Source organism: Nicotiana sylvestris, chromosome 1 (assembly GCF_000393655.2).
Source record: "Nicotiana sylvestris chromosome 1, ASM39365v2, whole genome shotgun sequence".
In the NCBI taxonomy this organism is placed as follows: Eukaryota; Viridiplantae; Streptophyta; class Magnoliopsida; order Solanales; family Solanaceae; genus Nicotiana; species Nicotiana sylvestris.
In genome coordinates this window covers 125729720-125756475 of record NC_091057.1, presented here as the reverse complement: position 1 = coordinate 125756475, position 26756 = coordinate 125729720, and the positions used below count along the sequence as shown (strand labels likewise).

At 36.9% G+C, this 26756-nt stretch overlaps 1 protein-coding gene and 1 pseudogene across 1 annotated transcript; both read right to left on the bottom strand.

The window, feature by feature from the left end:
* Positions 1-3446: 3446 nt before the first annotated feature.
* Positions 3447-9501, bottom strand: LOC104222335 (disease resistance protein RPV1-like; annotated as a pseudogene).
* A 6834-nt stretch (positions 9502-16335) lies between these two features.
* Positions 16336-22665, bottom strand: LOC104222336 (disease resistance protein RPV1-like). The gene is made up of 5 exons (XM_009773565.2): positions 22486-22665; positions 19998-20548; positions 18684-19785; positions 18161-18604; positions 16336-18050 (listed from the first exon to the last, which is right to left on the bottom strand). Exons 2-5 carry the CDS (start codon positions 20513-20515, stop codon positions 16599-16601), a joined length of 3516 nt encoding a protein of 1171 aa, XP_009771867.1. The 5' UTR covers positions 20516-20548; positions 22486-22665; the 3' UTR covers positions 16336-16598.
* Positions 22666-26756: the final 4091 nt, after the last annotated feature.

The window sequence follows — 26756 nt, the reverse complement described above, 5'->3', positions numbered from 1 at the left end:
TGACTTCAGAAAGAGAACCATTAAATCTATGTACCTAGGGAAGATATATGTACTCAGGGGTGCAGGTGTTCAACTCAAGTCTGCTAAGGCTAAGAATTTGGTAAAGAAGGAAGGAGCACATGTCCAATTCTTTATGATGTCGTTAGTAACTAATAGGATGAAGACATTCAATGCCACAGTATACAGGCTATGCCAAGTGCTGACACTTTGCAAGACTAGCAGCACTAATAAGCCAGTACTCTTGTATTTTTGAGTTGCCTACTACTTTAACTCCTCATAGGGGTTCCTATGATCATATGATTCCTTTAAAGGAGGCATCTAATCCTATTAATAAGAGACCCTATAGATACCCTAGATAAAGAAAGATATAATTGAAAAACTAGCGCAAGAAATATTGGATCAAGGAGTGATACAACCTAGCACTAGTCTTATGCATCTCCAGTAGTGTTAGCGGGAAAGAACGATGGTAGCTGGAGACTTTGTGTAGACTATAGAGGTCTGAATCAAATGACTATCAAGGACAAATTCCCTATACCCATTATTAAAGACTTACTTGATGAATAAAATGGTCCCGAGATCTTTTCTAAAATAGATCTTAGAGCTGGATATCATCAATTGAGAAAGGCTGATGGAGACACTCACAAAACTGCTTTCAAATTCATGAAGGACATTATGAATTTTGGTAATGCCCTTTGGACTAACCAATGCACCTTCATCATTTCAGAGCTTAATGAATGTTGTCTTTAGACCATTATTAAGGAAATCAGTGCTGGTATTCTTTGATGATATTCTGATCCATAGCAGGAGTGTAACTGCTTATGTGGATCATGTAAGGGCTGTGTTTGACTTGATGAAGCAACATCAATTGTATGCCAAAATATCAAAAATGTGCATTTGAAGTGGCTAAAGTTGAATATCTTGGACATTTTATCAGTGCTAAAGGTGTATCAACAGATCCAAGAAAGATTATTGTTGTACATCAATGGCCTATACCTATGAACATCAAACAATTGAGGTGCTTCTTAGGTTTTGCAGTCTATTATAGAAGGTACATTCAAGGCTTTGGAACCATATGCAGACCACTTCATGATCTGTTGAAGAAGGATGACTTTGTATGGACTGAGGAAGGTACTACTGCTTTCAACAACTTGAAGCAGGTCCTGGTCTCTGTCCCTGTGTTAGCTATGCCAGATTATTCTACGCCTTTCATAGTAAAAATAGATGTTAGTGGCAAGGGAATTGAAACTGTATTTGATGAAACAAGGACATCCTATTGCTTATATAAGCAAGTCCTTAGCTCCCAGCTTGCTCTCATTTTTGTTGTCACTAAGTGGTCACATTACTTGTTAGCAATCACTTTATTGCTAAGATAGATCAGAAAGCATTAAAACACTTGTTGGATCAACAGGTGCATACTGATTTCCAAGTTGCTGGCATATCCAAATTGATGGGATTTGACTTCTCTATTGAGTACAAGAAAGGATCTGAGAAGAAGGCTGCAGACGCACTGTCAAGAAAACCTGATGCTGAACTATTATCTATATCCTTGCTTACTCTTAATGATTCATTATATTCACAGATCAGAACTTCTTGGATGAATGATCCAGCTTTGCAGGAACTGATGACTAAGCTACAAACACAACCTTACAAATCCTATACTTGGTGTAATAACGAGCTTAGATGGAAGGTTAGGTTAGTTGTGGGTAATGATCATCAGTTGAGGAAGACTATAATTACACTTTGGCATAGTACTACTCAGGGAGGCCATTCTGGGATGGATGCTACTATTAAGAGATTGCAGTCACTGTTCCATTGGAAATCTCTTATCATTGATATCAGAGATTTTGTGAATAAATGTGATGTCTGTCAAAGACATATTTCTTCTTCAAATGAAATAGCACTTAGCTCATTAGGCATATAAAAAAACACAGCTTCATCACAAGAAAAACGGGAGGGGAACAGAGAAACAGACGAGAGGCTTTTCAATTTTCTTTCTTGAATCTTAAAGAAACTTCACCAGGTCTGCTGCAACCTCTCCTAATTCCTACAAGTGTCTGGACTGACATATGTCTAGATTTCATTGAGGTGTCTTCCAAAGTCACATGGTAAAGAGGTGATCCTAGTGGTAGTAGATAGGCTAACTAAGTCTGGGCATTTCTTAAGTCTGCAGCATCCTTATACTGCTCAGACAGTGGCTCAGTGCTTTTTAGATCAAGTATTCAAACCAGGGATCCAGTATTCTTAAGCTCCTTCTGGCAGGAACTATTCTCACTTCAAGGAGTACAGTTGCAGAGATCCACAACATATCATCCACAAACTGATGGTCAAACAGAGGTGTTGAACATGACTTTGGAGACCTATTTGAGGTATTTTTGCTCAGATAGTCCTAAGGATTGGTCCAAGTATTTTCCCCTAGCTGAGTGATGGTATAATACTACCGATCACTCCACTATCAAATGCACTCCCTATGAAGCATTATATGGTCAAAAGCCCCCTATACATCTTCCGTACTTGAGTGGAGAAACTGATATTGAGATAGTTGACAAGTCCCTTGAAGCAAGAGAGGCCATACTACAGTTGTTAAAGTTTCATTTGTCTAGAGCCCAACAAAGAAGGAAGGATATTGCCAACCAACATAGATCTGATAGGTTGTTTGAGGTTGGTGATTGGGCCTACCTTAAGCTGCAACCTTACTGGCAAATCTCAGTGGCTACACGACCTTTCAATAAATTGGCTGCTAAGTATTATGGACCTTATCTTGTTGAAGCAAAGATTGGTACAGTGGCTTACAAGTTGCTCATGTCTGCTGATATTCTTATCCACCCAAAATTCCATGTCTCTCAATTGAAGAAGTGCCATGAGGTGCCTAACACTATCAACCATCCTCTTGTACTCCATTTATCCAGACCATACTTCCCTCAACCAGAGTCCATCTTAGAGAGGAGGTTAGTCAAACGAGGCAATAAGGCTGTTTGCCTTACAAGTAAAGGAAGCAAGCAGTTAGAGGAAAAGAATTAGAGCTAAAGAGTTTAAATGCAGTAGCAGGATAACGTGGCAGCTAGTTATGTTAGTTACAGGTTGTTAGGATTAGTTACAGGTTGTTAGGATTAGTTACAGGTTGTTAGCAAATAACAGTAGCATTCTAGATTCGTCAGCTGAGCTTTATATAGTTGATAAACATGTAAATGAGGCATTACATTGAAGATAATAACAACTCTCTTCTCTCTCAATTCTCTTTCTTAATCACAACTATTTTTCTCGGTAATTCCCTGATATAGCAGCCACCTTCTTCGAGCTTCAGCTCCTAGATTGATTGATTTCCATTTAGTTCTGTTACATTTGCATCAAAGAGAAAATAATATACTTGTGGAGATGGCTAAGAAGACATCATATGTTCCATCTAACTCCTCCAAAGATTTGATCGGGTATATTCCCACTCATGGATCTCATGGTATATATGGCAAAATGAAGTCCAATCCAATCCCCATATGGCCAAAGCAGTATAAATCTACAAGCCCTTGACGTTCGGCAGGGATTATCCCCTGATAAGGATAATCTCGCTGCATTTCTTGACTGTTTGAGTCAGAAACCATGTCTACTTGCTCACCATGCATTATGTGAATACCGATCTCCTTGATGTTAAAACCAGTCATAGTAAGCACTGTGACATTCAGTGTGTCACCAGCATCCAGCTGACTCCGAAATTTCCAGCGGCTGAACCATAACATTTCTTTGTGGGCTTCAGGAAGACCATAGCAAGTCGGGCTATAAATCAGTTTCACGTTCTTCTGCTCATTATGGATTATCAAATAGAATTGGACACCCTCAATCCAGACTTTCCAGTCAATTGTGTAGGCTGAGCACACAGTTAAGCCCTGGATCTTGAGATCTGGAAGTGCAGGGACAGAGAAAGATATAGCTTCTCCTACATTTTTGTGACAATACCAATTAGGAACCTTGCTCCCCGGAAGAAATAGGCTAATCAGTCCTCTTTCAAACAATGCCTGCGTCATGAAGAATCACACTCAATAAATAAGAAAACGAGCAAAACAAATAACCAATAGCTACAGATGTTACATGAAGAAGTTTGACTGAATACATGAAAGTAAATCCCCCAACCCTTTCTGGGGGAAGGAGAAAATGGAAGAGGAGAAAGTACCTTTGCTGGTCCTCTACTCTCTGTATTAGTTGAGTTATTATACAATTTCACTTGAGAGTTTCCCACAGAATCCCACATGCTTAATTCCAATGACTTCATTGTTTTCTCAACTCCTCTCATGGCTTCTAACTTGAAGCTTCCCTCCATATAAGTGAGATTTTTACAGCCAGTTGAAGGGTGAAGTTTCGCACGGCATCCTACTGATAGATATGTTACTTTTTCCAGGGAAGTGCAGTATCTCACCTGCAAATCATGGACCCGAGGTAGGTCTATGAGAGACTTGAGCATTGCACAAGAATTTAATTCAAGTGTGTTGAGCCTGGAAAGAGTTCTGATGCAATCTGGAAGGCAACTGATTGGATTTTTACTAAGGTTTAGGTCCTTCAACATCACTAAATTTCTCAAGTCCCTCGGAAAAGCAACCTCAGATAGATTGCACCCAGCTAGACTTAAATTAACCAAAGAGTTTGGCAAAGAGACCCATGGAAGCTGTAGAGCCTTTTTCGGCTTAGAAACCCAAGACTGGATGAATGCATGCCATGTTGCATTCTGTTTTCTCGTAGAGGCCGCTAGTTGACTCATTGGTATTTCATTAGCAAGAAACACTGTCAAGGATTTCACCCTCCATAGATCTCTTGGCAACTCTACAAGATTTGAGCAACCAGATATTATGAGGGTTTTAAGAACTTTTAGCTTGCAAATCTCTCTGGGTAGTTTCTCAAGTCTTTTGCAGTTTTTGATATTTAACAAAATGAGCCGAGCCTCTAAGGTTCCAATGGATTCATGAACCTCAACTAGATTGACACACTCTTTAAGAAGAAGCTTCTCCAGCATTGGCAGTCCTGAAAAATCAGGAGTTCTGACAAGAGAACGAGAATGGCTGAGGTTGAGAATTTTTACCAGCGGAAGCACCTAATATGAGAAAGATTAGAAGAAAAGGATGAGTAATGAGTTATTATCCATATTAATTCTGTAACACTTTCACTAAAAGTGGAGGAAACTAATAACACAAAAACAAGTGTCATACCCTTCTTCCATCCCATAGTCTTTCCAAACAGCTGTTCCTCATGTCAAGAACAGCCAAGCTCTCCAATGGAAAATCATTTGGCATACTCTTTAAAGGAAAACCTCTCCAATATAGCCACCTCAGGTTCTTGGGAAAATCTTTATAAGCACCATTTAGATGTGTATAACTGATCTGAAGCAGTCTTAGCTTGTTCATCACTGTAAAGATATCTGTTCCCAATTCAATCCCATTTAAGGTTTTTGAAGAAAACTTGATGAGACGCCTGGAGAAACCGAACCGATAACTCTCAACTTCGGTAAACGGCAACTTTCTCCCACTGCTAGAACTACCCGTGAAGGATTGGTCTTCCTTTACCATATTCAAGTCAAGGAAAAGACCTTCAATTGTCTCTGAGCCCTGAAAATAATAATTTGAAAAGAGCTTAGCAGTTTCCAAAAGAAAAGGAAGTGTACACCAGAATGGAAATGCTTACCATGTTTTCTCTCAATACATTAAATGAATCCTTGTAGTGCCACAACCGGGTACGTCTCCCAGGCTTCTTGGGTGATTCTTGTCGGACCATTTCTCTGCCCATGTCCCGAAGCATTTGATGCATTATCAACTTGTTACCCTCAATTGTCAACAGGAATCTATCTGCGAGATTCTGAATCCCCACTCTTGTGTAAATATAAGATTCGTCTAGTACTGCAATAACGTAATCCTTATCCTTTCTTGTAAAGAAGCAGGCAATGTCAAGGAACAAATTCTTATCATGGTCATCTTTTAACGAATCATACCCCAATTTTAGTTTTTTAATTATCTGGCTCGCAGGAATCGCTTCCAACTTGTCTAATGCACTTTTCCATACATCGATCTTTTTCCCACGAAGAGAAGAACCCAAAACTTGGAAGTGCCAGAGGAAGCCCTCCACAATGCTTTACCACCCTGGTCGATAGTTCCATGTACTCATCAGCTGGATGGTCCTCGCCAAAGGAATGCCAACTGAAAAGCTCCAATGATTCATCATTACCCATTTCCTTGACTTCGTGGACTTTTTGAATTCCATGAACCTGGAGCAAATTTGAATTCTTAGTTGTGACAATTATTTTACTTCCTGGACAGAACCAATTTTTCATTCCAATTATAGCGTGTAGCTCTTCTTGTTGATCAATGTCATCTAATATGACTAGAACTCTCCTAAAACATATAGCATCTCTTATCTTGATTATCCCTTCATCAATATCCTGTATTTTACTCTTTTTCCCAGTAAGATCATAAAGGAGCTGTTTCTGTAAGCGAATTAAGCCATCAGGTTGCTGAGAAATATCTCTGATATTTGCAAGAAAGCTACTACCTTCAAATCTTTCAAAGTTCGTAGAAAAAATATACTTGGCAACAGTTGTCTTCCCAATTCCACTCATCCCACAAATTGCAATGATGTTATCGTCATTTGATCCATTCTGCAACCATGACACAATATTTTTGACCCGCGAACTGATCCCAACCAGGTAAGGCGCAACACTAGAGATTGTGCGGTTCAATTTATCCTCAATGAGCTGAAGAATCTCTTCCATGAACTTTGACTCCTTCCTAATCAATTGACAAGAAGCAAATTGATTGGCATAATGTCACATCTGAATAAACTAACTAGCAGAGGCTTTTGTATTGTTGAATCTGAAGTATTTAGAATATATGATCATTTCTCTGCTTGTTACAAAAACAGAGTGAAAAAGTAAGAGAAAGAGAAAATCAGCTAGACCGGCATGAAATTCCAGCGATGCCAACATATTCATACAAATACTTTAACCTCTAACTCCATTTCCTTTCTAATGAAATCAGCTGTACAATACAAGTACTTTGATGCCTAACTGAAAGGATCCTAAGCTTTAAGTTCTCAACCCAACACGTCAATAATATTTGAGACTTAAGCAGATTTATGTTTCCCAGGATAGTAATGTGCGGAGGAAGAGCCCATTGTTCACCTTACTCTCTCCCTTTTCTTTTTTCCTTAAATAGCTTTAGCTTCACTTTTACTATTTTATAATTTCCTCAAGACAAGAAAAAGTTATTCCTCAAATCTCTATATGCAAGGAGGAACGAGCAGGGGCGGACTCATAGGCTTATGCATGAGGCCGTTGTTGTTGTTTCTGGAATTGATCTAATATTATCTGTTGACACCCATGCTCCAAAGAGACTAAATGGTGCACTTAGTTGAATACTAAGTTATTTACTTAAAGGAGCAAGGATCAATTCCTACTTATTACTTTCTTTTTTCTCCTTTCTTTAGTGGTGCACCCTTCTTATAAAAGTCCTATATCCGCCTATGGGAACGAGTTCAAAAAAGTTATTTGAAAACAAAATCTCAACCTATTCTTGATTACTTTGCAGCATGAAGAATTTACTGGCTATGAAAAAGCCTTACCTATCCTCTTGATTGATCACTGTAACACCAACCAAATCTGCAACCTCTCCAAGAGCTGCTCTCCATTTTTGAACCTTATCAATCCACTCCCTCTTTCCTTCATCACTTTCAGCTTCAATTTGCTGCTCATATCTTCTAAATGCTTCTGCAAAACTCTTTGTCTGATCTTTAACTTCAGAGGGATCCACATGATAGAAGACAGGAAGTATTGCATGGCCTTTGGTCCTCTTATGTTCAAGGATTTTCACAAGTTCATCAAGGCACCATGTGGAAGTAGCATAGTTCTTTGAGAGGATAATTATTGAACTCCTCGAATGTATGATTGCATGCTCTAACTCAGTCTTAATATTTTCCCCTCTCTCAATCTCATTGTCATCCTTAAACGTGCGCCACCCTGCACCTACCAAAGCAGCATAAAGACGATCAGTAAAAGTCTTGCGGGTGTCTTCGCCTCTGAAACTCAAGAACACATGATAAATGCATGGAGAAACAAAAGAGGAGGATGTTTTTGGTCTTTCAGAACCCATCAGATCAAGTTGACCAATTCTCTAAGTAAGGATTCAATGGTTATATAATTACACAATGCTTTAAAAAACCAATGTATGAAATAACAAGAAGAAAATGCAGACTAGTGAAAGCTAATTAGGCTAGTTCCTTTATCTGCTAATAAATTAATAAGCTGATTCTTTATTTAATTAGTAGTGAAATCCTCAGCCTTGGATCAATGAACATAAGTCCAAAATCTGACTCAACGTCCACCTACTTTTGCCTCTATTATCACATATAAAGAATTAAATTAATCAAAGATGGTCAAGGGAGTCTCTGCTGTTTGATTATAAAAAAGAAAGATAAAAGGGGTCTACTGCTTAATTAACTAATCCTTCTTGATTAGTTTATTCAGGAATCAGCAGCTTGGACTCGACAGTGGCACTGGCCACTAATCTTTCCGAACATACAATTTGATATTCTGCATAGAGCATCTAATGCTATACAATAACCACCTCTCTTGACAAATTATATGGTCTGAATTGGGAAATTAAATACTCCAAGCCCACACCATAATAAAAAATAAATTTCTGAAAAACATTGGCTTTACAGGTAGATATCATCACCACAAATCTAAAATTTCTGTCTCTCGCAAAATTTTGGGGAAGAAAATTCAATTTAATCTGCTTATGGACAAAACAGAATATGAATTCGGGAGAAGTGTGGTCTAATATGTATCTTAAGTGAAACATGACTTATAACTATGTCAAAACCAAAGCTAACTGCAGACTATGATTATTTATTTTTGTCGTATAAATAAACCTAAAAACTGTAGTATGAAAATAATCAAATTCTAAAAACATGAAAGAATTTCTAGTCACATATAGTTTCGAGCTCTTATACAAAAAAATCAAATTGAACTGCATAAAATCCTAAATTTTGCCAAGACCTTTGCAAGTCTTGAACTTCTTCCATCACGGATAAATGGGCGGACATCGAATTATGTTACTAAGGAATTTGTTGAGGGCATGTTCGTTGTCCTTGAATTTAGGAACAAATTTTCCGAGAGCTCGCACGTATGAAGGATCAAATTCTCCGGTAATACAAAGAAGCCTGGTGAGACGACGAAACAAGTCTTTGCAGAGAATTGCATTATAAGCACTAGTAGTTTGTTTCAAGGGCCGCTTCGGACCAAAATAGTGCTTCACGCAAAACTCTGTAAGTGGCAGCTTATCATCCTCGTCGTCTTTGCTGCTGCCTTTTAGGTTGAAAGTGATAAATAGTAGTATTGCAGAAACTATGAGTACATGAATGAGGATGAGAAATACCAGTAACCTTCTTGTAATATTGATATTGAGCGCCATTAATTACTACTGCTTTAGCTTGGCACCGCAACCGCAATTCCTGTAAGGTTTTATACTGTGATATTTATTATACTAGAAGTAGGATTCGAAGGCAATATGTTTGCAGAATTCCCCAATCCCCAATCGAGAACTTCAAATTGGTGCCATTTTATAATTTAAACTAATATATGACTTGAGTCGATCAACCTACCCTATATGAATCTGGGTCATCATCTAACAAGCGAGGGTTGTCAAATGGCCGTGGTTGGATCGGATATAGGCGGGTAATATAAAAACGGATAAATTTATCGGAATCGATTCATTTTTAACTCCTATTGCAAATGTTAACACCTTATTTATTTTAAATAAATACCATTTAAAAAAATTATATTATATAGATATCTTTTAAGTTTATAGCAAAATATTTAATTTTGGTTACCTCCTAGCCCTAAGCCACTAAATACGCTAATCAGTTACATTATTTTCTTTCTCTTCCTACTTTGATACATCCCATTCTCTTTTCCCGTTCCATTAAAATTTCCGATCTCCTCCTCCTTCTACCGGATTTGTGCAAAGCCCACTTCAGAAATTACTCCGGCTCCCGCATCCGACGACTGCAACAACTTGAACTTGGTCCAATTGAACAGCCTTGCTCCAATGGGCTATTTGGGAACAAAAATAATCCTGCTGATGTTGATTTTGAATTTGATTTATTGATGCAAGATGAGTACCAGTTCGATATCTTCTCACAGTTGTCCCCGGAACATGGGCATACTGCATAGGCTAATTCTTATGATTTTTTTATTTTTTTTTGTTAAAAAATAGGGTCAATATAATGATTCATAACCAATTTTTCAAGATCTTAAATTCTATTTCGCGAAGTACTGTAGCAAGCAGAATTTTTCAGATTTTGTCGTTATTTTCTGTTCTTCACGTCAATATGGTGACGTTTTGAGCAGCCATGGAAGCTATCGTGCCAAACCAAAAATTTAATAATCCAAAGCCTACCCATGCTATGTCACAATCATATGCTGCTCGTGTACAAACCTTAAAAACAGATGCTACTTCGACAAAAATTGAATTGATTCCTGTGAAGTTTGTTCATGGCGAGCCAATTATAGAATTCACTATGGAGGAGGTAAATCAATTTACCATTGAAGAGGGATTACACCAAGCAGTTATTATGAAATTCTCATATGGAAACCAGATGTACATGAGTTGCGTAAACTCGTCCCGAAACAGTACGACATTAAAAGTATGTGTAATATTGGACAGCTTGAATTTCGACATATTCTGGTGAGGTTCGATTTGTTTGAAGATTATGTCCAGTTCTTGTCGAGGTCAGTTGGTTACATAAAAGATAAAGGTGACGAATTCTTTTTTAGAACGTTTCCATGGACTATTGGATTTAATCCCAAGGAGGAAACATCAAAATCTGTGGTGTGGATTTCGTTTCCTGATTTGCCGCCGAATTTTTTCGCAAAGAAATCGTTACTGTCAATCGCTTCAGCTGTAGGAAAGCCTCTTGCAGTGGATAAGGCAACACAAGATCGAACAAGGCCAAGTGCTGCTAAGGTAAAGGTTTTATTAGACCTGTTAGACAAGCACCCTAAGCGAGTGAAGCTGCACATCGTTGATAAGTCGACTGGAAAATTCGTTGAACATTATCAGGAGGTGGTGTATGATAATCTCCCCAAATTTTGCACTTTTTGTAAGCATCAGGGGCATGAGGAAAGAACATGTCGTTTGATGACTGAAAAGGATAAGGTAGGTGATGGAGTTGGAATAGAAAACATGGTTGTGCAAGAGCTGCTTGTTGTTGAGACGAATGGAGTTGAAAAGCTGCAAGGAGATACAAGGGCTTATTTGAATGACAAAAGAGCTAGCCAAAGAGTTAATGAATTACCTGATTCCAATAGTGGTAAACTGGAAGTTGAAGCACCAAAAGAAAACTCTGTCCTGCAGCAGGTATCGCAAACAGATGGAGGAAATCTGGCGAATCGTGCAGGTAATGGTACCACTGGAGGTGAAGTTTCAATAATCGATAGAGGTCCACCTAAACCTACACGAGATGTTCCTGCTAAGACTGCATTGGCAAGGATCTTTAATGTGGTGAATCCAATTGTGCAAGCCTATGATAAGCAGAAGTTGTCTGAAGCTGCAACTGCTGATCAAGATGAGGTTTCTGCAAAAATAGGTAACGTAGAGAATGGTTTGGCAGATGGTAATCGAGGATTAGCTGGTGTTGAACAGAGTTTACATGTTCCATATGAAAATGCAGTACCTGGAAAACACTCAGCTATTGTGGTGTCAAATTTGGAAGCTATTGTTCCATTGAGTGTTACTAGTGATCGAGCTGTCGTTGTGGGTTCAACTGATGCCTCTAGGATTGTTGGTAGAGTAATGCTCGAGTTACAACAGTGGTTGATGAAAAAGGGCAACTAGATGTGAATCCAGCTAGATGTGAGCAGCTAACAAACGTGGATCGAGCTGCATCTAGTGAAGATGCAAAATGTGCAGCTGTTGTTCATGACGCTACATTTCTGTCAAGGTTTCATATGGATGTGAATGCAGCTTTACTAACTCTTACTATTGAATCTGGGCAACTGATGGATGATAATGCATTAGCTGCAACTGTTCGAGCTTTTATTGCCAAAAATAATGCAGCAGTAGCAGAGATAGAGCAAAGTGACAATGTTGAAAAACAACCAGGTCTTACAGTTTCACAATTGGAAGATAATGTTGCTCAGAATACAACTGGTACTCGAGTTAATGCTGGGGTCGAACCAATTTTGGGCAATTTGATGTTAGACATGAGCAAAAGGGTATTATTATGGAGGTGAACACTGGTAAATCAGTTGGTGCAGGTAAGGGCAATAATACAAATCCAAAAGAGGGGGTTTGGAACGTGGTTTCAGCAAAAAAATCACCTACGAAACAGGTGGTATCACCAAGACAAAAAGCAGCAAGTTTTCAACCAAATGATTCTAACCTGGTGACCAGCCCAAATGTTTTTGACGCACTGGCAGGTATGGAGGATGAACACCTAGATTCAACAATTCCAAAAGAGGATGGGATGGACAAGCAACTATTTCTTTTCACCAACATTGAAAGAGAAGGCAAAAACAGTACGAAATTAGCCGACAAAGTGACTGTTCGGCCAATTGAGTCAATGAAAAACCAGGTGGATGAACTAATGGGTAAGGCACACAGTTTGAATATTCCTAAACTGCAATTCTCAAGCCCTCACTTGGAACAAATCATTAAAAATGCTCAGATTACGATGATGACGAATGCTAATATGGTTAAACAACCTTTGGTCACTTTGAACTCTTCCGTTTTTGAAGTACCATCACAATCTTTGGAGTCTTTTGGAAAGTATGGTGGGGATCCTGGTCAGTTAATGTTGTCAACTGGAAACAATAATGAATTTATTAAGGCAAATGTGAGGGAGATGGCAATTAAATCCAAACTTTGGCAGCACCAACGAGAGGATGATGATGATGAAGCTTGGGGTGCTGATTTTGCGGGGGAGTCGACAGATGAAGGTGAGCAATGTAGTGGAGATGAGGAGTTGTGTTCAGTTGGCTCACCTGCATTGCCAAAAATTGGTAGCTCGTCAAAATTGAACTCAAGCAGCAAGCTCAATGCGAAGGCTCTAATTTTTGTTCCTAAAAATATTCAACAGCATGGTGCAAAAAGCAGAACAGATGTGGTTTCGATCACTGGGCAGCAGCAGTTTTTTAATAATACTCCAGCTCTTAGGAGTGACAATGAACAATATGCAACAACAAGGACAACCCCTCGACATCAGCACCAATTGGTAGGCAGTCCAAATGAAGTAATTTCAGCTATAAGTAATGAACGACATCTCAATCAAAATAGTCAAAAAAAGAAAATTGAGAAACCTGGGCAGCAACAGTTGAATGCAGACAATTTTGGAGCAAAATCGATTGGACAGCAGCAGATTTTTGCGAACACTTCAGCTGCTATTTGTGTGGCAGATCAATATGCAGCAACAACATCAAATCATGGAAAGCAACAACAAATCGCAAGCTCTCCAGATGCAGAAATTTCAAAGCCAAAAACTGGACAGCAGCAACAGATTTTAAAGGTGCCATTTATTAGCTCGGAGGACAGAAAACTACTGGATGCAATGGTAAATTTCAAACATGTAAATTCTTTAATACCTACTGTGTTTAGCACTGGTCATGTGAATAAAATCAGGAACAAAATGCAAGATATTGAATTACAACAAAAAAGGCAACGCTGGCAAAGATACAAGATGGAGATGCCTTGATGGCACAGGGTACATTTCAAGATGTGCCAAATTCAGTGAAGCTGGGAAGAGATATATATGAAGAGGGAGAGGAAGATGAACTCTTAAGTACATTCCGGGCAGAGGCAGCAAGAAAAGGAGATTTATCACCTATGCATAGCGGCAAAGGTAAGAAGACTCATATAAGGAAAAATAGTTGGGACGACAAGGTTAGTGAATTTTTAAATGTTAGACGACTTCCAATGAGAGTTGTCAAACAAAAGCAGACTGCCCCAACTACATCCACAAGGTCCAACCGTTCAAAAAAGAAATGATGTTTTTTCAATACATTTTGAAGTGGGTTGATGAAGACGACAAAGAGGTACAACTTGAAGAAGTTGCGAGCATGGACAAGAAGGGACAAGAATTTAATTCCTACTACATTCTATTTTATCATTTTATAAGTATTATCATTTGTAATATCATCACAGAGTATGTTATAAACTCTGTGATGATTATTGAATATTTGGTCCGTTCAAGTTCTTATTTTTTACATGTTTGTTAATAGGTGAGGCCTTTTCTTTGCCTCAATAGGATTAGTAAGGTAAGGCTTAGCCTGGTTTGAGTTGCCTTGGTCCTATGCCTTTGGAATAATATCCACATGGCTATGAGATTATATGCCCTCGTGAGACTTTGCCGGCAGCTACACCATGAATCCTCTACATGAGGCTGCCATCATAAGGAAATGTGAGGCGCAGAGGAGTGATTATATAGCCAAGGTATATGGGTAACAATACCGGTGCTATTGTCCCCCTTATTTGCACTTTTCCTAATTGTTGTATTTTTCTTTTCTTTTATTAATAAAAACCTAGCCCTAGGCGCTTGCCTAGCGGATTGCCAAAAAAAAAACAATTAACATTGATATAGCTTTGGCAACAGAGCCTGGATATACTAGATTGGCTAATTCTTCTGATGCTTTCTGAATTTTTTGGGTCAATAATGTATTAACAATTAGCTACAACGTTCAATAAGATTTGTTATGATTTTGCTCTTTTGTGTATAGCATTTCAATGTATCTCGCTGTATTTCTATGTATTTTGTTGTATTCACTATCTTTTTTTTTCATTGTAATTTAATGTATCTCGTTGTATTCCATGTATTTCATTGTATTCAGTGTCTTTTTTTCTCATTGTATTTCAATGTATCCCTCTGTATTCTATTTATTTCATTGTATTCATTGTCTCGCTATATGCCATGAATGTATTCATATGTTTTTTTAATTAATATAATTTATGTATTCAGATGTATTATATAATTTCCCTGAAGATTGCTATGTTTTTGGGTATTTTGCGGTTGAGAATCTTTTTTATAACTAAAAAAATACAAAATTTGTTATAATTGAGTTTGTTGAGTTATATTAGGAGTCTATTACGTTAATTGATTCACTTTCCGTTTTAAAACAGTGTAATCCCCTATTTCACGCCGTGAATATTGTCGAATACAATAATCTGCCCAGCTGTAATCCCATGTTTCACTCCATGAATACAGTCGTATACACTCGAATACAACAACTGATAAGCTAGACTTCCCTAATTCACGCCTATTTTTGCTACTGTATTCATGAATACAATAGCTTAAATACATAATACATCTTATAACCACAAAAAATGTATCTATATTCCGTAATATAGCAAATGGTATCTATAGATGACTAATTACTACAAAAAGATAGTGCTTTATAAAAATTTCTCTTCTTTAAATCATTTTGCCACCACTAATCAAGCCGATCAATTAAAGTCGAGGAAATGATCTCTTAATCAAACCCACAATAAAATAAAATGATCGTACAAACATTTTTATATTATATTTACAGATCTATGTAACTAAAATAATATTTAGACTTAGACATCATTTATTTTTTTTAAGATTAAAATATCTAAATATTCAAATGTGTATTAAAACTAAAATGCTTGAATCTGGATATATATATGAAGAATAAGATGTATAAGAGTAAATAATAAGATTGTTTATTTTTTGAATATCTGAAGGTATAAAACTTATCTTTATTTTAAAAATTAATAGATAGAAATTTTCAGATTAAATACTAATTATAATATTATATCAACAAAATATCTTTTTATGGTAGTTGGTGTTGGTTGTTGGTGCCGCTTAGGGTTGTGGTTAGTGGTGGCAAAATAGATTAAAAAAATAATTATTCACCCATATTATCCACTTAAAATGGGTTGGATAATGAATTTTTTAAAAATGGGTCAAATATAGATAAGAACCATATTATTCGCTTAAAAAATGAATAACAATGGTTAACTTTTATATTTGCAAAGACTCAAATTGAGGATTCCTCAAATTTGGAATAATAGAATTCTCCCAAAAATGATCATATTCAAGAAGTCATAGATAATATGGATAGATAATATGGATATCCATACTATGTGCCGTTTAACCCCTTTTCTATCCGTATTAAATATGAATTGGTCGAATAATTTATTCATTTTTACATTATCCGTTTTTGGCCCGCTCATATCCGACCCGACCCGACCCGCTTGCTACCCCTTATGGTGGTTGATGATGGTTGTTGTGGGTAGGAAGTTCATTCTTCTTGTTGATCTATTCAGTATTTCAGACTTCAGGGCCAGAGCAGTGTCACATAAGCCACCATACTATTATGGAATATAAGTACAAAAATGGATTACAGCACCAAATAGCTCAGATAACTTTCTAAGTCGATGCAAAATCTACACTCCCCTTTCTCCATTAAACCACAGATTAGAAACTGCCTTTGGTGGACCCAATGTCTGTTTAACTTCAACAACCCAAAGATTGATAATCCCTGCATTTGCACTGATGGGTGAGGGAAAGTTGACATTTTCAATGAATTGGGAACCTAAACTTTCTGTAATCAAGATTCAAGAATAAATGGAGAGGTGATAGACGCCTGAGCTTAGCTCATAAGGAGACAAATCTCCTCCAATTGCATGATGAAGTGGATAGCAGGGACGACGACATCCCTCCTTTGTATTCTCAGATAGGGTGTCTTCCTCCCTTTGTTCACTGCATACAAGATGGGCACCAAATTCCCTAACCAAGCAACTCATGCTTAAGGAGACAACAACTTGATCTCCTTTTTCTAGCTGATCTCCAAACTTCCAACGACTTAACCATAGCATTGGATTACCAGGAGTTGCAATCCCAAAAACCGTTGGACCATAATTCCATTTGATCCTCTTGGTTTTATTGCTCACTTTTATGAAGTGACTTTGGCTGAAACATTCGTCATAACATTCTACATAAGCAATGCATATCTCTAATCCTTGTGTCTTGATGTTAGGAAGTTGAGGCACAGAGAAAGCTAATGAGCTCCCTGTGCTTATATTATTGAACTCGGTAGGAACCTTGCCTCCAGGAATGAAAATGCTGTGTATACCAAATTCATAGAGTCCCTGAACGGGACCTTTGCTTTTCGTTGAGGTCAGATAGTTGCAAAGTTCCACATCTACTGCTCGGACCTCCAAATTATCTAGGCAAGATACAACAACAATATCATCAATAGGATCTAGCTTGAATACTCCCTGAACCTCAACCAGATTTCCACAATTCTCTAGGTGCAAGTCAAGTGACCTCATGAAGTTGGGTAGATTTGTTACTCTATTCAGTGATATGCAGTTACGTGCATTCAATAATTGTAAACTCAATGGAAGTTCCGGGATCCACTGGAGCTTTGTGCAGTCAGCTAACTGAAGGGACTGCAGCACAGTTAGGCTCTTCAGGCTCTCTGGCAGGGTAGTAATGGGATTTCCTCTTAAATTCAGATATTTTAAGGAGGACAAGACAGAAAGATCATAGGGAATAAAAGTGCCAGTCAGATTGCAATGTGAAATATCCAAACTTTGTAAGGTGATCTGAAAGAGTTCTGACATTGAACGTGCTGACTTTGGCCACGGTGACATCCAAGACCAGAAAATTGAATAGACAGATTTAGCAGCCAGAGAGTCACTACATATTGGCTTTTCACCCTTAGAGGCAAGTTGATTTCTGTTAGTCACATTCTGCAGAAGTGCTTGCAAAAAAAATTGATTTCGCATTGTCGTGGAAAACTCCAGCTTCGAGCACCCACAGAGTGTTAGTTCTTCTAACGATTTTATTTCCCTCATCTTCCTTGGAAGCTTCCTAAGGCTCTCGCATCCCTTCAGATTTAAAACAAGAAGTTTATGAAGTCTTCCAATGGACTCATGGACCTTAACCAAACCTATGCAATGTTCAAGAATAACTCTTTCTAAACTCGGCAGTCCAGAGAAGTCAGGGGTCTTCATGAGATGGCGTGAGTGACTAAGATCAAGTATCTTCAATGATCGGAGAGACTGAGGAAAAATAGATAGAGAGGTAGAAAGAGTCAGTAAAGAAAAAGTACCAAAATGTTTGCCAGGACACAAATAACCACAACATTAGACAAGAGTGGAAGTCAGCAAACCTTTGCTCCCTCCCATGTTTGGTGCAAGTTGCTATTGCTCATTTCAAGAACTACAAGATTTTCTAGAGGGAAGCCACTTGGAAAGGAAGTTAATTGGAATTGATACCAGCACATCCATCTTAATTTCTTTGGAAATCCTTCATAGGTGCCAGAAAGCTGCACATTATCAAGCTCAAGAAATCTCAGTTCTTGCATTTTAAAAAATGCTTTAGAACTTATTCCAGCTTCATTTGGTGCAGTCTGTGATCTTGCCGAAACAGAATTTACTTGACGCCAAGAGAAAAAGCGTAGGCAAAGCCTCTTTGATGAGTTTTTGAGAATCAATGTTGAAGTATTCGGTGAATCATCACAGTGAGGTCTTTTTGACATATTTTCATGTTTGTCTGATTTGCTTTCATCTGATCCACGCATTTTAAGAGTGAGCCCCTCAATAGATTCTGTAACCTGACATGGAAAGTAACATTGAAGTGAGCACGAGCACCAGGAAAAAGTAGCAAATTGTTACAAGATGGGTGAGACATACAGTTTCTTCCTGCAGTATACTGAGGGCATCCTTGTGATGCCAGATTCTGCTGCGTTTACCAGGTTCTGTGGGCGATTCTCGGCAGATGACCTCTTTACCCATTTCTTGTAGTAACTGGTGCATCATTAGCTTGTTTTCAGGAGTCACTGTCAGAAGACATCTATCGATGAGATTCTGTATTTCAGCAGTAGCATGGAAACCACATTCATCAAGAATTTTGATTGTATAATCTTTGTCCTTTCCAACAAAGAAGCAAGCAATATCAAGAAATACATTTTTCTCATGGTCATCAGGCAAAGCTTCATAGCTTAGTTCAAGAATTTTATGTTTATGGAATTCAGAATATCTTTCTAATTTATTTATTGCAGCTTCCCATAAATCTATACTTCCACCACGTAGCGAAGAGGCTAGAACTTGAAGAGCTAAAGGAACCCCTCGACAATGTTTAACTATCTGTTTGGATTGCATCATGTACTCCTTGGCGGGATGGTCTTGACCAAAAGTATGCAAGCTGAAGAGCTGAAGCGCCTCAGGAATGTCAAACCTCTTGGCTTCATACATCACACAAGCATCGTGAGGGTTTACCAAGCTTTTATTTGTAGTTGTTATAATAACTTTACTCCCAGGAGGAATCCAATCTCTTGAATCAAGTAATGCTTTCAGTTGGTCCAAATCATCAACATCATCAAGAACCAAAAGAAACCTTCTGTGAACCAAACATTCTTTGATCTTAGAAGCTCCCCCATCAATATCATATAGATCAATCCTATCCTCTTTCAAAAGATCTGAAAGCAGATTTTTCTGTAGGCTAATTAGACTGCTGCTTTCTTTTGCAATTTCTCGAATATTTGCAAGAAAACTGCTGTACTGAAATCTGTCACAATGTAGGTTAAAAAGAGCTCTGGCAATGGTTGTTTTCCCTATTCCAGGTTCTCCATAAATCATCAATGTATGAGCACCAGTCAAGCTATCTTGTAACCAGAAACTGATCTCTTTCACGCGGTGATATATTCCAACTGGATATTGGGCAATACTCAAAACTTTGCGACTCATCTTACCCCAGATGTCCTCAACAATTTCTTGAATAAACGTTAACTCATCCCTGACAGGAAAAAAAGGACCATTCAGATATATCATATTGGTTGAAATGCATATGTCACAATAACAAGATGGAAGTCGAATGACCGGATACAACGCTGATGTCATAAGATAAAAGTCGTAAATCAACAGAATATTATATATATCCAAATAATTGCAGGTTTTGTCGCACACTTAAGAACACCTATGTTTCAAACGAAATTTCATTTAGCTTACCCGTCTTCTAGAACTATCCCTGCCATATTTGCAACCTCCTTGAGAGATGCTCTCCATATCTTCACCTTTGCTATCTGCTCATTCCTTCTTTCACCCTTCCCCCCCATGATCTGCTCTTCATAATTATGAAGCGCTTTTGCATAAGATCCTTTCTGCTTTCTCACATGGGATGGATCCATATGATAGAACACAGGTAGAATCATATGACCGGCACTGAACTTCCTTTCCAGGATGTTCACAAGTTCATCTAGGCACCTTCTAGAGTATGCATAATCTTCCGAGAATACAATTATTGAAATTCTCGCTTCCTTGAATGCTTTTTGCAATTCTGATCCAACAATCTTTCCTTTCCTAGCTTCACCATGTTTCTTGAATGTTCGAAGACCTACACGTGTCAATTCCGTGTGCAGAAGATTGATGAAGTTCATACTGATCTCTTGGCCTCTATAACTCAAGTATACATGATAAGGGCATCTAGGACTGGAGAACGATGCCTTTTCAGCTCTCATCATGAACATGGATCAAAGGTCTAAACGAAGACGCTCTTTAATCTGCAAAGTTCATCGAAAGAAGGAAAAATAACAATATAAGTTACTGAAGATAATGTTCTCTCATGCATTTCATGAAATTGAATGGATAAACACAAAATATCTCAAATTAGAAGATGGGAAGGGGTAACTACAGCCAATCTTTTGTCTAATCAGGCTTAGACATGCAGATATTTTATTCGTCACAGTTGCTTGATGCAGCAGCATTGATGATTTTAGCATATATAACTTTGGCAGTAACAGTATCTATTTGACATGGATTCTATTTACACCTTTAACAAAAATGACTGATTTAGAGTGATGTAGTCAAATGTACTATCTAAGCTATCTCCAGATTACAACATCCGGACTCTTGACTTGAGTATTAAATTGTACTACCAGCTAACTCCAGATTATGACATCAGGACACCTGACTTGAGTACTAAATGGTTTTCTTCAGTGTACGTCCTATACATTCAGAAGTACAACATGCAAATATTGATGACTTTTAATATTAGCTATAGTGATGACTCAGAACCATATTCGTGCAACTGATCTGACGAATTTTTCTATTACCATGGGGGTATTATTTCTTGTGCTGATAAGTGGAATGACAACTCTACTTAAAAGGAGAGAAGGGAGTGACTAGCCCCCCCCCCCCCAACACACACACACAAAAAAAAAAACTTTGACAGAATCACTATATTATATAATATAACCTCATTCATATGCAGCCACAATTACTGTGCTAGGAATGCTAGTAAGAAATTGTAAAGATGATAATATGCACTTCCTTCAAGAGAAAACCACAATAGAATCTGCAAAGTAGGAATCTTGGAAATGGCAAAAGAGCATTTGTTCCCTTCAAAGTCTCTTCTTGGTTTTTTCAAGGATTGCTGCAAGTTCTTTGTCAAATTAGGTTGAACGGCGAAGATTAGAACTATTTTCACCTTGAATAAAGCACCCCCATAGTGCCAATAAATTAGAATTGTTAACTTGACATGAAAAGTTGAGGCACGAGGAGCCAAAGGCTAAGGCTTCTTTTCAAGCTTGCTCACTCTAATATAATTTTGTCTAATTTATGCCATAGATAATCCCATCACCAATTTTAGAATGAACGTGAGATTTTATTAAGCAAAAAAAAAAATTTAGACAGTAGCTACTTTTGAAGACAAAAGAGAGATACTTTTAAAGCAAAACAGGTAATCAACAGATCAATTTAAATGAACAAACTCAATTATTGTAATGATCTAACAACTTCTCAGGTTCAATCTCACCCAAACTCAAATAGTTAACCATAGGAAGGCAAAGCCTAGTAACTAATCCAATGTTTCATAACTATCCTGTTTTATCCCATTCATCGGCACGTTTTTTTTCCGCCTTAAATCATAAAATACTGATATGATATCATATATAACAGTTCAGCCCACTAGTAATATTACTCGCTTTATGTCTAGGCCCACACGGCTTTAAAACGCGTCACTAGAGTTTATGACATGTTTACTTATATATCCGGCATCTGAGATTCGCCTAGGTTGTCACAAAATGAACCCACAAAGAATTTTTGGAAAAGTAAAAAGGAACAGGTATTTAACATGATACTTCAACTAACCCAAAAAGAAAAAGTTTTGTATCTGATACTACAATGATCAGCATTACATGATTTTAAGTATTTCCACAACATTAAAGTACATAAAGATAATGTAAAAGTCTTAGGCAGGATTTAATTCACTAACCCACTAAGCCTAAAAAGGAAAGAAAGATGCAATTAAAATACACAGCTTTTAAATATTTTGTGCTCAGAATTCTTAGAAATCTATAATTTCAAAGAAGACTAGCCAATTTAGTTCAGTAACAACATACCCACATAACATAGAATTCCATAGCTAAAAAACATGCATAGTGACAGAAATTGAAACATTTCAAGGTGCAATAGAGTTTGAGAGATTGTATATTATTACCTGGCTTTTCAGATGAAAAAGCTTCAGCTTTGGGTTGGATTGAAATTTCGGATGCAGAATTTTTGTGACTATGATTATGCATAGCCGAAGCTGTGTAGAAGAAGAACCCCAACAATCCATGGGGAAAGTCAGAGGAAGATGCTCAGAGGGAGCACAGTCGTTGCAAAGTCAAGTCAACCTCGATATATATTTGTTAAAGATTGATTTATTAAGTGATATAATATTGTTTGTTAGATATCCCTGCAGGTTTCATGATGTACTTTTTAGTTTTTATTAGACTGACAAAATTACGTAATAATGCCCTAAGTTGATTTTGCCTTATTTTAGCTCACTTACAAATTTGCAAACGTGCAGCCAAATATTAATAATAAGCTTAAATCTGAATTTTTTTCTAGTTTTTTTATTCTCTATATCTTCAAGCGTGAAATATTTTCATTCTCATTTTTCCTCAAGTTTCTACATACCTATCACAACTACAAAAATTCTCAAACAGACGCGAGAAATCTAAAATCTCATCTTCTTAATGCTAATCTTGTTAGTTTTTGAATATGATTTTATGAGAAATTTAGAGTGGATATTGTTTGAACTTATTAAAATTAGTCTAAGTAGACTGTATACAAAATTTGAAGTCATTTAGTGGAGATTTGGAATAGTCTTAATCAAGAATTGCAAGTGAAAATCGTAAAAAAAATTCGTCAGAGATGCTTATACACTTTTATACAATATTATACAAAGAGGTATATTATATATATAGTTGTATAAAAGTGTATATAATATATATATATATAAAGAGGTATATTATATATATAGTTGTATAAAAGTGTATAAAAATGTATAAGTACAGTAGTGAAAATGTTAGTGATACACCATGTATATAGGTGTAGCAGTTGAAGAAGAAGAAGAAGAAGAAGAAATCCACCAAATACATGTAAATAATGTATCAGCCTTGTATAAAATAATGTATAAGAGGTATTTATACACTACTATACATTACTTATACAATATTATATACTATTATACAAATGAATCATATTAATGGAGCTTCACTGGTTCTTCTTCTTCTTTGGGCATCTCCTGAAATTCAACTCAAATCTGCTCCAAATCACTTCAAATTTGAGTTTTGAACTCCCCTTGACGATCTTAATCAATTGGGCCAATACTCAATCCAAACAACTAACAAAATCGAAAAATCCAATTTCTGAAATTGAAGCTTCGAATGACCTTTAATAGTGACTCCAAAAATAATAATTCTCTTAAGTGGTATTTTTTTCTTCTCATCTTAATAGTGATTATCAACTTTGAATCTGGAAGGAGAATTGAAGAATATATATAATGGTAGAGAAACTTTGGGGTGCAAAGTCGTGAAAGAGGAAGAAGAAGAACGAAGAAAAGAAAAAAATAGGGTGGACTAACTGGTGAAAAATAATTTTCAGATTATGTACGACCTGGGCCATATTAGGTAAGGACTTCAAACGTGGGCATTTTTTGATGGACTGTTGGACCAAGTGACAAGGAGCGTAATTCCCTTCATGATTTGCTATCCTTTTTATTTTAATGTTTTTAGCAATTATTTTAAGCTAATTATCATTAATGCAAAATAATTAAAATCTGGTGGATTTGTCGTTTCTAATATCATATTTTGTACTACTTGTAATGTTAATTAAAATTAGTAATATCATACAGCTAAAAGGAGGAGATCTTCACAAAAAAAAAATTTAGTAATTGTGTTTATACATCATGTCGCTTTACAATATTTGCATGAAATTCAATTCACACCGATGGTTTTCGATGACAATGATAGCCACCATTTTAGTCGCCACCAAAAATAAGCACCAAGTTGCCGAATTATATGCCGCTATTTTTAGTAATGGCTACGTTAAATCTATTTATGATACATTTATTTACTTTTTGTGGTCAAATTCTTCATCACGTAAGCTAATTTATTTTATTATTAGCTTTTCAGGCAATTAACCTCGCCACAAAAGTAAACAAATATGCTAGAAATTAAATTAAAGATAGGTCGCCATTATCATCGTTTTGAGTCGAGGGTCTTTCAGAAATAGTCTCTTTACGAGTAAGGGTAAGGTCTACATACACATTATCATCCACGTACCCCACTAATGAGATTTTACTGGGTTGTTGTTGTTGGCACCATCGGGGCTGGCAAAATATAGTTTTACTTTTGCTGGCGACAAAAAGGGTCGCCACAAATGCGGTCATTGAAAACTCCTGCGTTGTTTCTTAGAACGTGATGTCGATATCAACCTTCGTTGCACAACTGCTACTACCTTATTTGGTATATATTTGTATTTTCAAAGCAGTCAACTATGTTGACAATTAACTCAACAACTATTGTGAATACATAATTTTTGCACTATTTTAACATCTCCTAAAAGTCCTTAGTGTTTTGTTAGTATTTCTTAAATTTTTGTGTCTTTAATTACATATTTCCTATCATAAAAATGCCGAAAATATATATATAATTCTTTCTTCATTTGTGTATTTTAGGAATTAACTAACTGTTCAATTGGTGAATTAATCTAGTTAATTGATCATTTGCATAAGTTGTTTAATTAATTTATTTATGTAAAATTAATTTAATAAGTAGGATTAAGGGAAAATGAGCTAATATTAAAATGATCTGGTGGCTAAGAGTGTAATATCATGTTTAATTGAGTGGCTGCCAGGAGAAATTCAAAACGACGTAGTTTTGAATAACGACGTAGTTTTGAATTTCAAAACGACGTAGTTTCAAGGTGAAACTACGTCACTTTGTTTAATAAAATCAAGATGAAATCCTAGCCCCCCCTTATCCTTGATCCAATGGCCCAGATTTAATTTCACTTGGCATATAAAAGGCCCTTTTAAATGAGATTTTTGCCATTTTCTCCATAACCCAAACCCAAGAAGCCCTTCTCCTCTCTTCTTTTCCCCAGCCGCCGCCGCCTCTCCCCACGACGGTGCCGCCCGCCAGTATCCCCAAACCACCCCAAAATTTCACCCTTTGTTCCTCTCAACCACCTCTTTCCATATTTTTAAACAAAATCTTTCAAAACCCCCTCAAAATCCACGAATTTTAAATCTAGGAAAGCCATAGCCGCATTTTTTTGTGTGAAATCCGTGAATATTGAGCCACCCCCTTCACCCAACGCCTACATAGAAGTATATAGCTCGACAAGGGCTATCATTTGGAATTGGTATTAACCCGAAACTCCGGCGACCGGAATTCCGGCGACCCCTACTATCCGCCGCTACTGCTTCTCCATCTTTTAATTTTTTTTTGACCAAAGGCACTTGTTTCCTTTTGGCAAGATGCCAGAATCTATTAGTTTAGCATCTTCCAAAATAAAACATATGCCCCAAGGTAGGACAGCCGCCTCTTCACATCCCCGACATTTTCTCGTGGCTCGAATAGTGTCAAATGCCCTCGATTGGTATAAACCCTAATTCCTTTTTATCTTTTCTGATTTTTTCTGTTTGCTTTTGTAATTAGTATTAGTTTTAAGGTTTAATTTCTATTCTTATTATTTTTATTTGTGGGCAAGGGAGCTAGGGTAGTATCGGTTTTCAATTACATGTTACTTTATAAATGTGAATTTCAGTTCTTCGACCTAGCCGGTCGAGTAGTTCGTTATTGTCTGTTAGTTCTGATTTTTGGTTTTTCGACCTAACAAGTCGACTGTTTTGAGTGAATTTGTTAAGTTTGAACTTTCAGTTCTTTGACTTAGTCGGTTGAGTAGTTCGTTATTGTCCGTTAGTTCTGATTTTTGGTGAATTTGTTAAGTTTGAATTTTCAGTTTTCCGACCTAGCTGGTGATAGTTAAGTGTTTTATGCTAGTTTCATGAAAAATCAAAAGATTAGTTGAATCGTTTATTATGACTTGTGAGAGTGGTCAAGTTTTGTTTTCAGATGATTCAAATTTTAATTGAAAGAACAATTCATATTTTAAAAGCTTAAGTTGAATAAATGGACAGGATGGTAAAATATGTGTAAATTACCCCAGAATAGATTTTTGATGATTCCAAGAGCTTCGTATGGTGATTTTGGACTTAGGAGCGTGTCCGAAATTCTTTTTGGAAGTCTATAGTTAAATTAGGATTGTAATGGTGAAAATAGGAAATTTGAGTTTGGAAGTTTGACCGGGGAGTTGACTTTTTGATATCAGGATTGAAATATGATTTTGAAAAGTGGAACAGCTTCGCTATATCATTTATGACTTGTGTGCAAAATTTGAGGTCAATCGGAATTGATTTGATAGGTTTCAGCATCA

Bases quoted from the DNA above. Each gene is read 5' to 3' on its own strand.
- LOC104222336 (XM_009773565.2), bottom strand. From the start codon at position 20,515: ATGTTCATGATGAGAGCTGAAAAGGCATCGTTCTCCAGTCCTAGATGC. The intron at 19,786-19,997 runs GTAAGCTAAATG...TTTTCCTGTCAG, and splicing joins GGGATAGTTCTAGAAGACGG to GGATGAGTTAACGTTTATTC. The intron at 18,051-18,160 runs GTTTGCTGACTT...ATTTTTCCTCAG, and splicing joins AAACATGGGAGGGAGCAAAG to TCTCTCCGATCATTGAAGAT.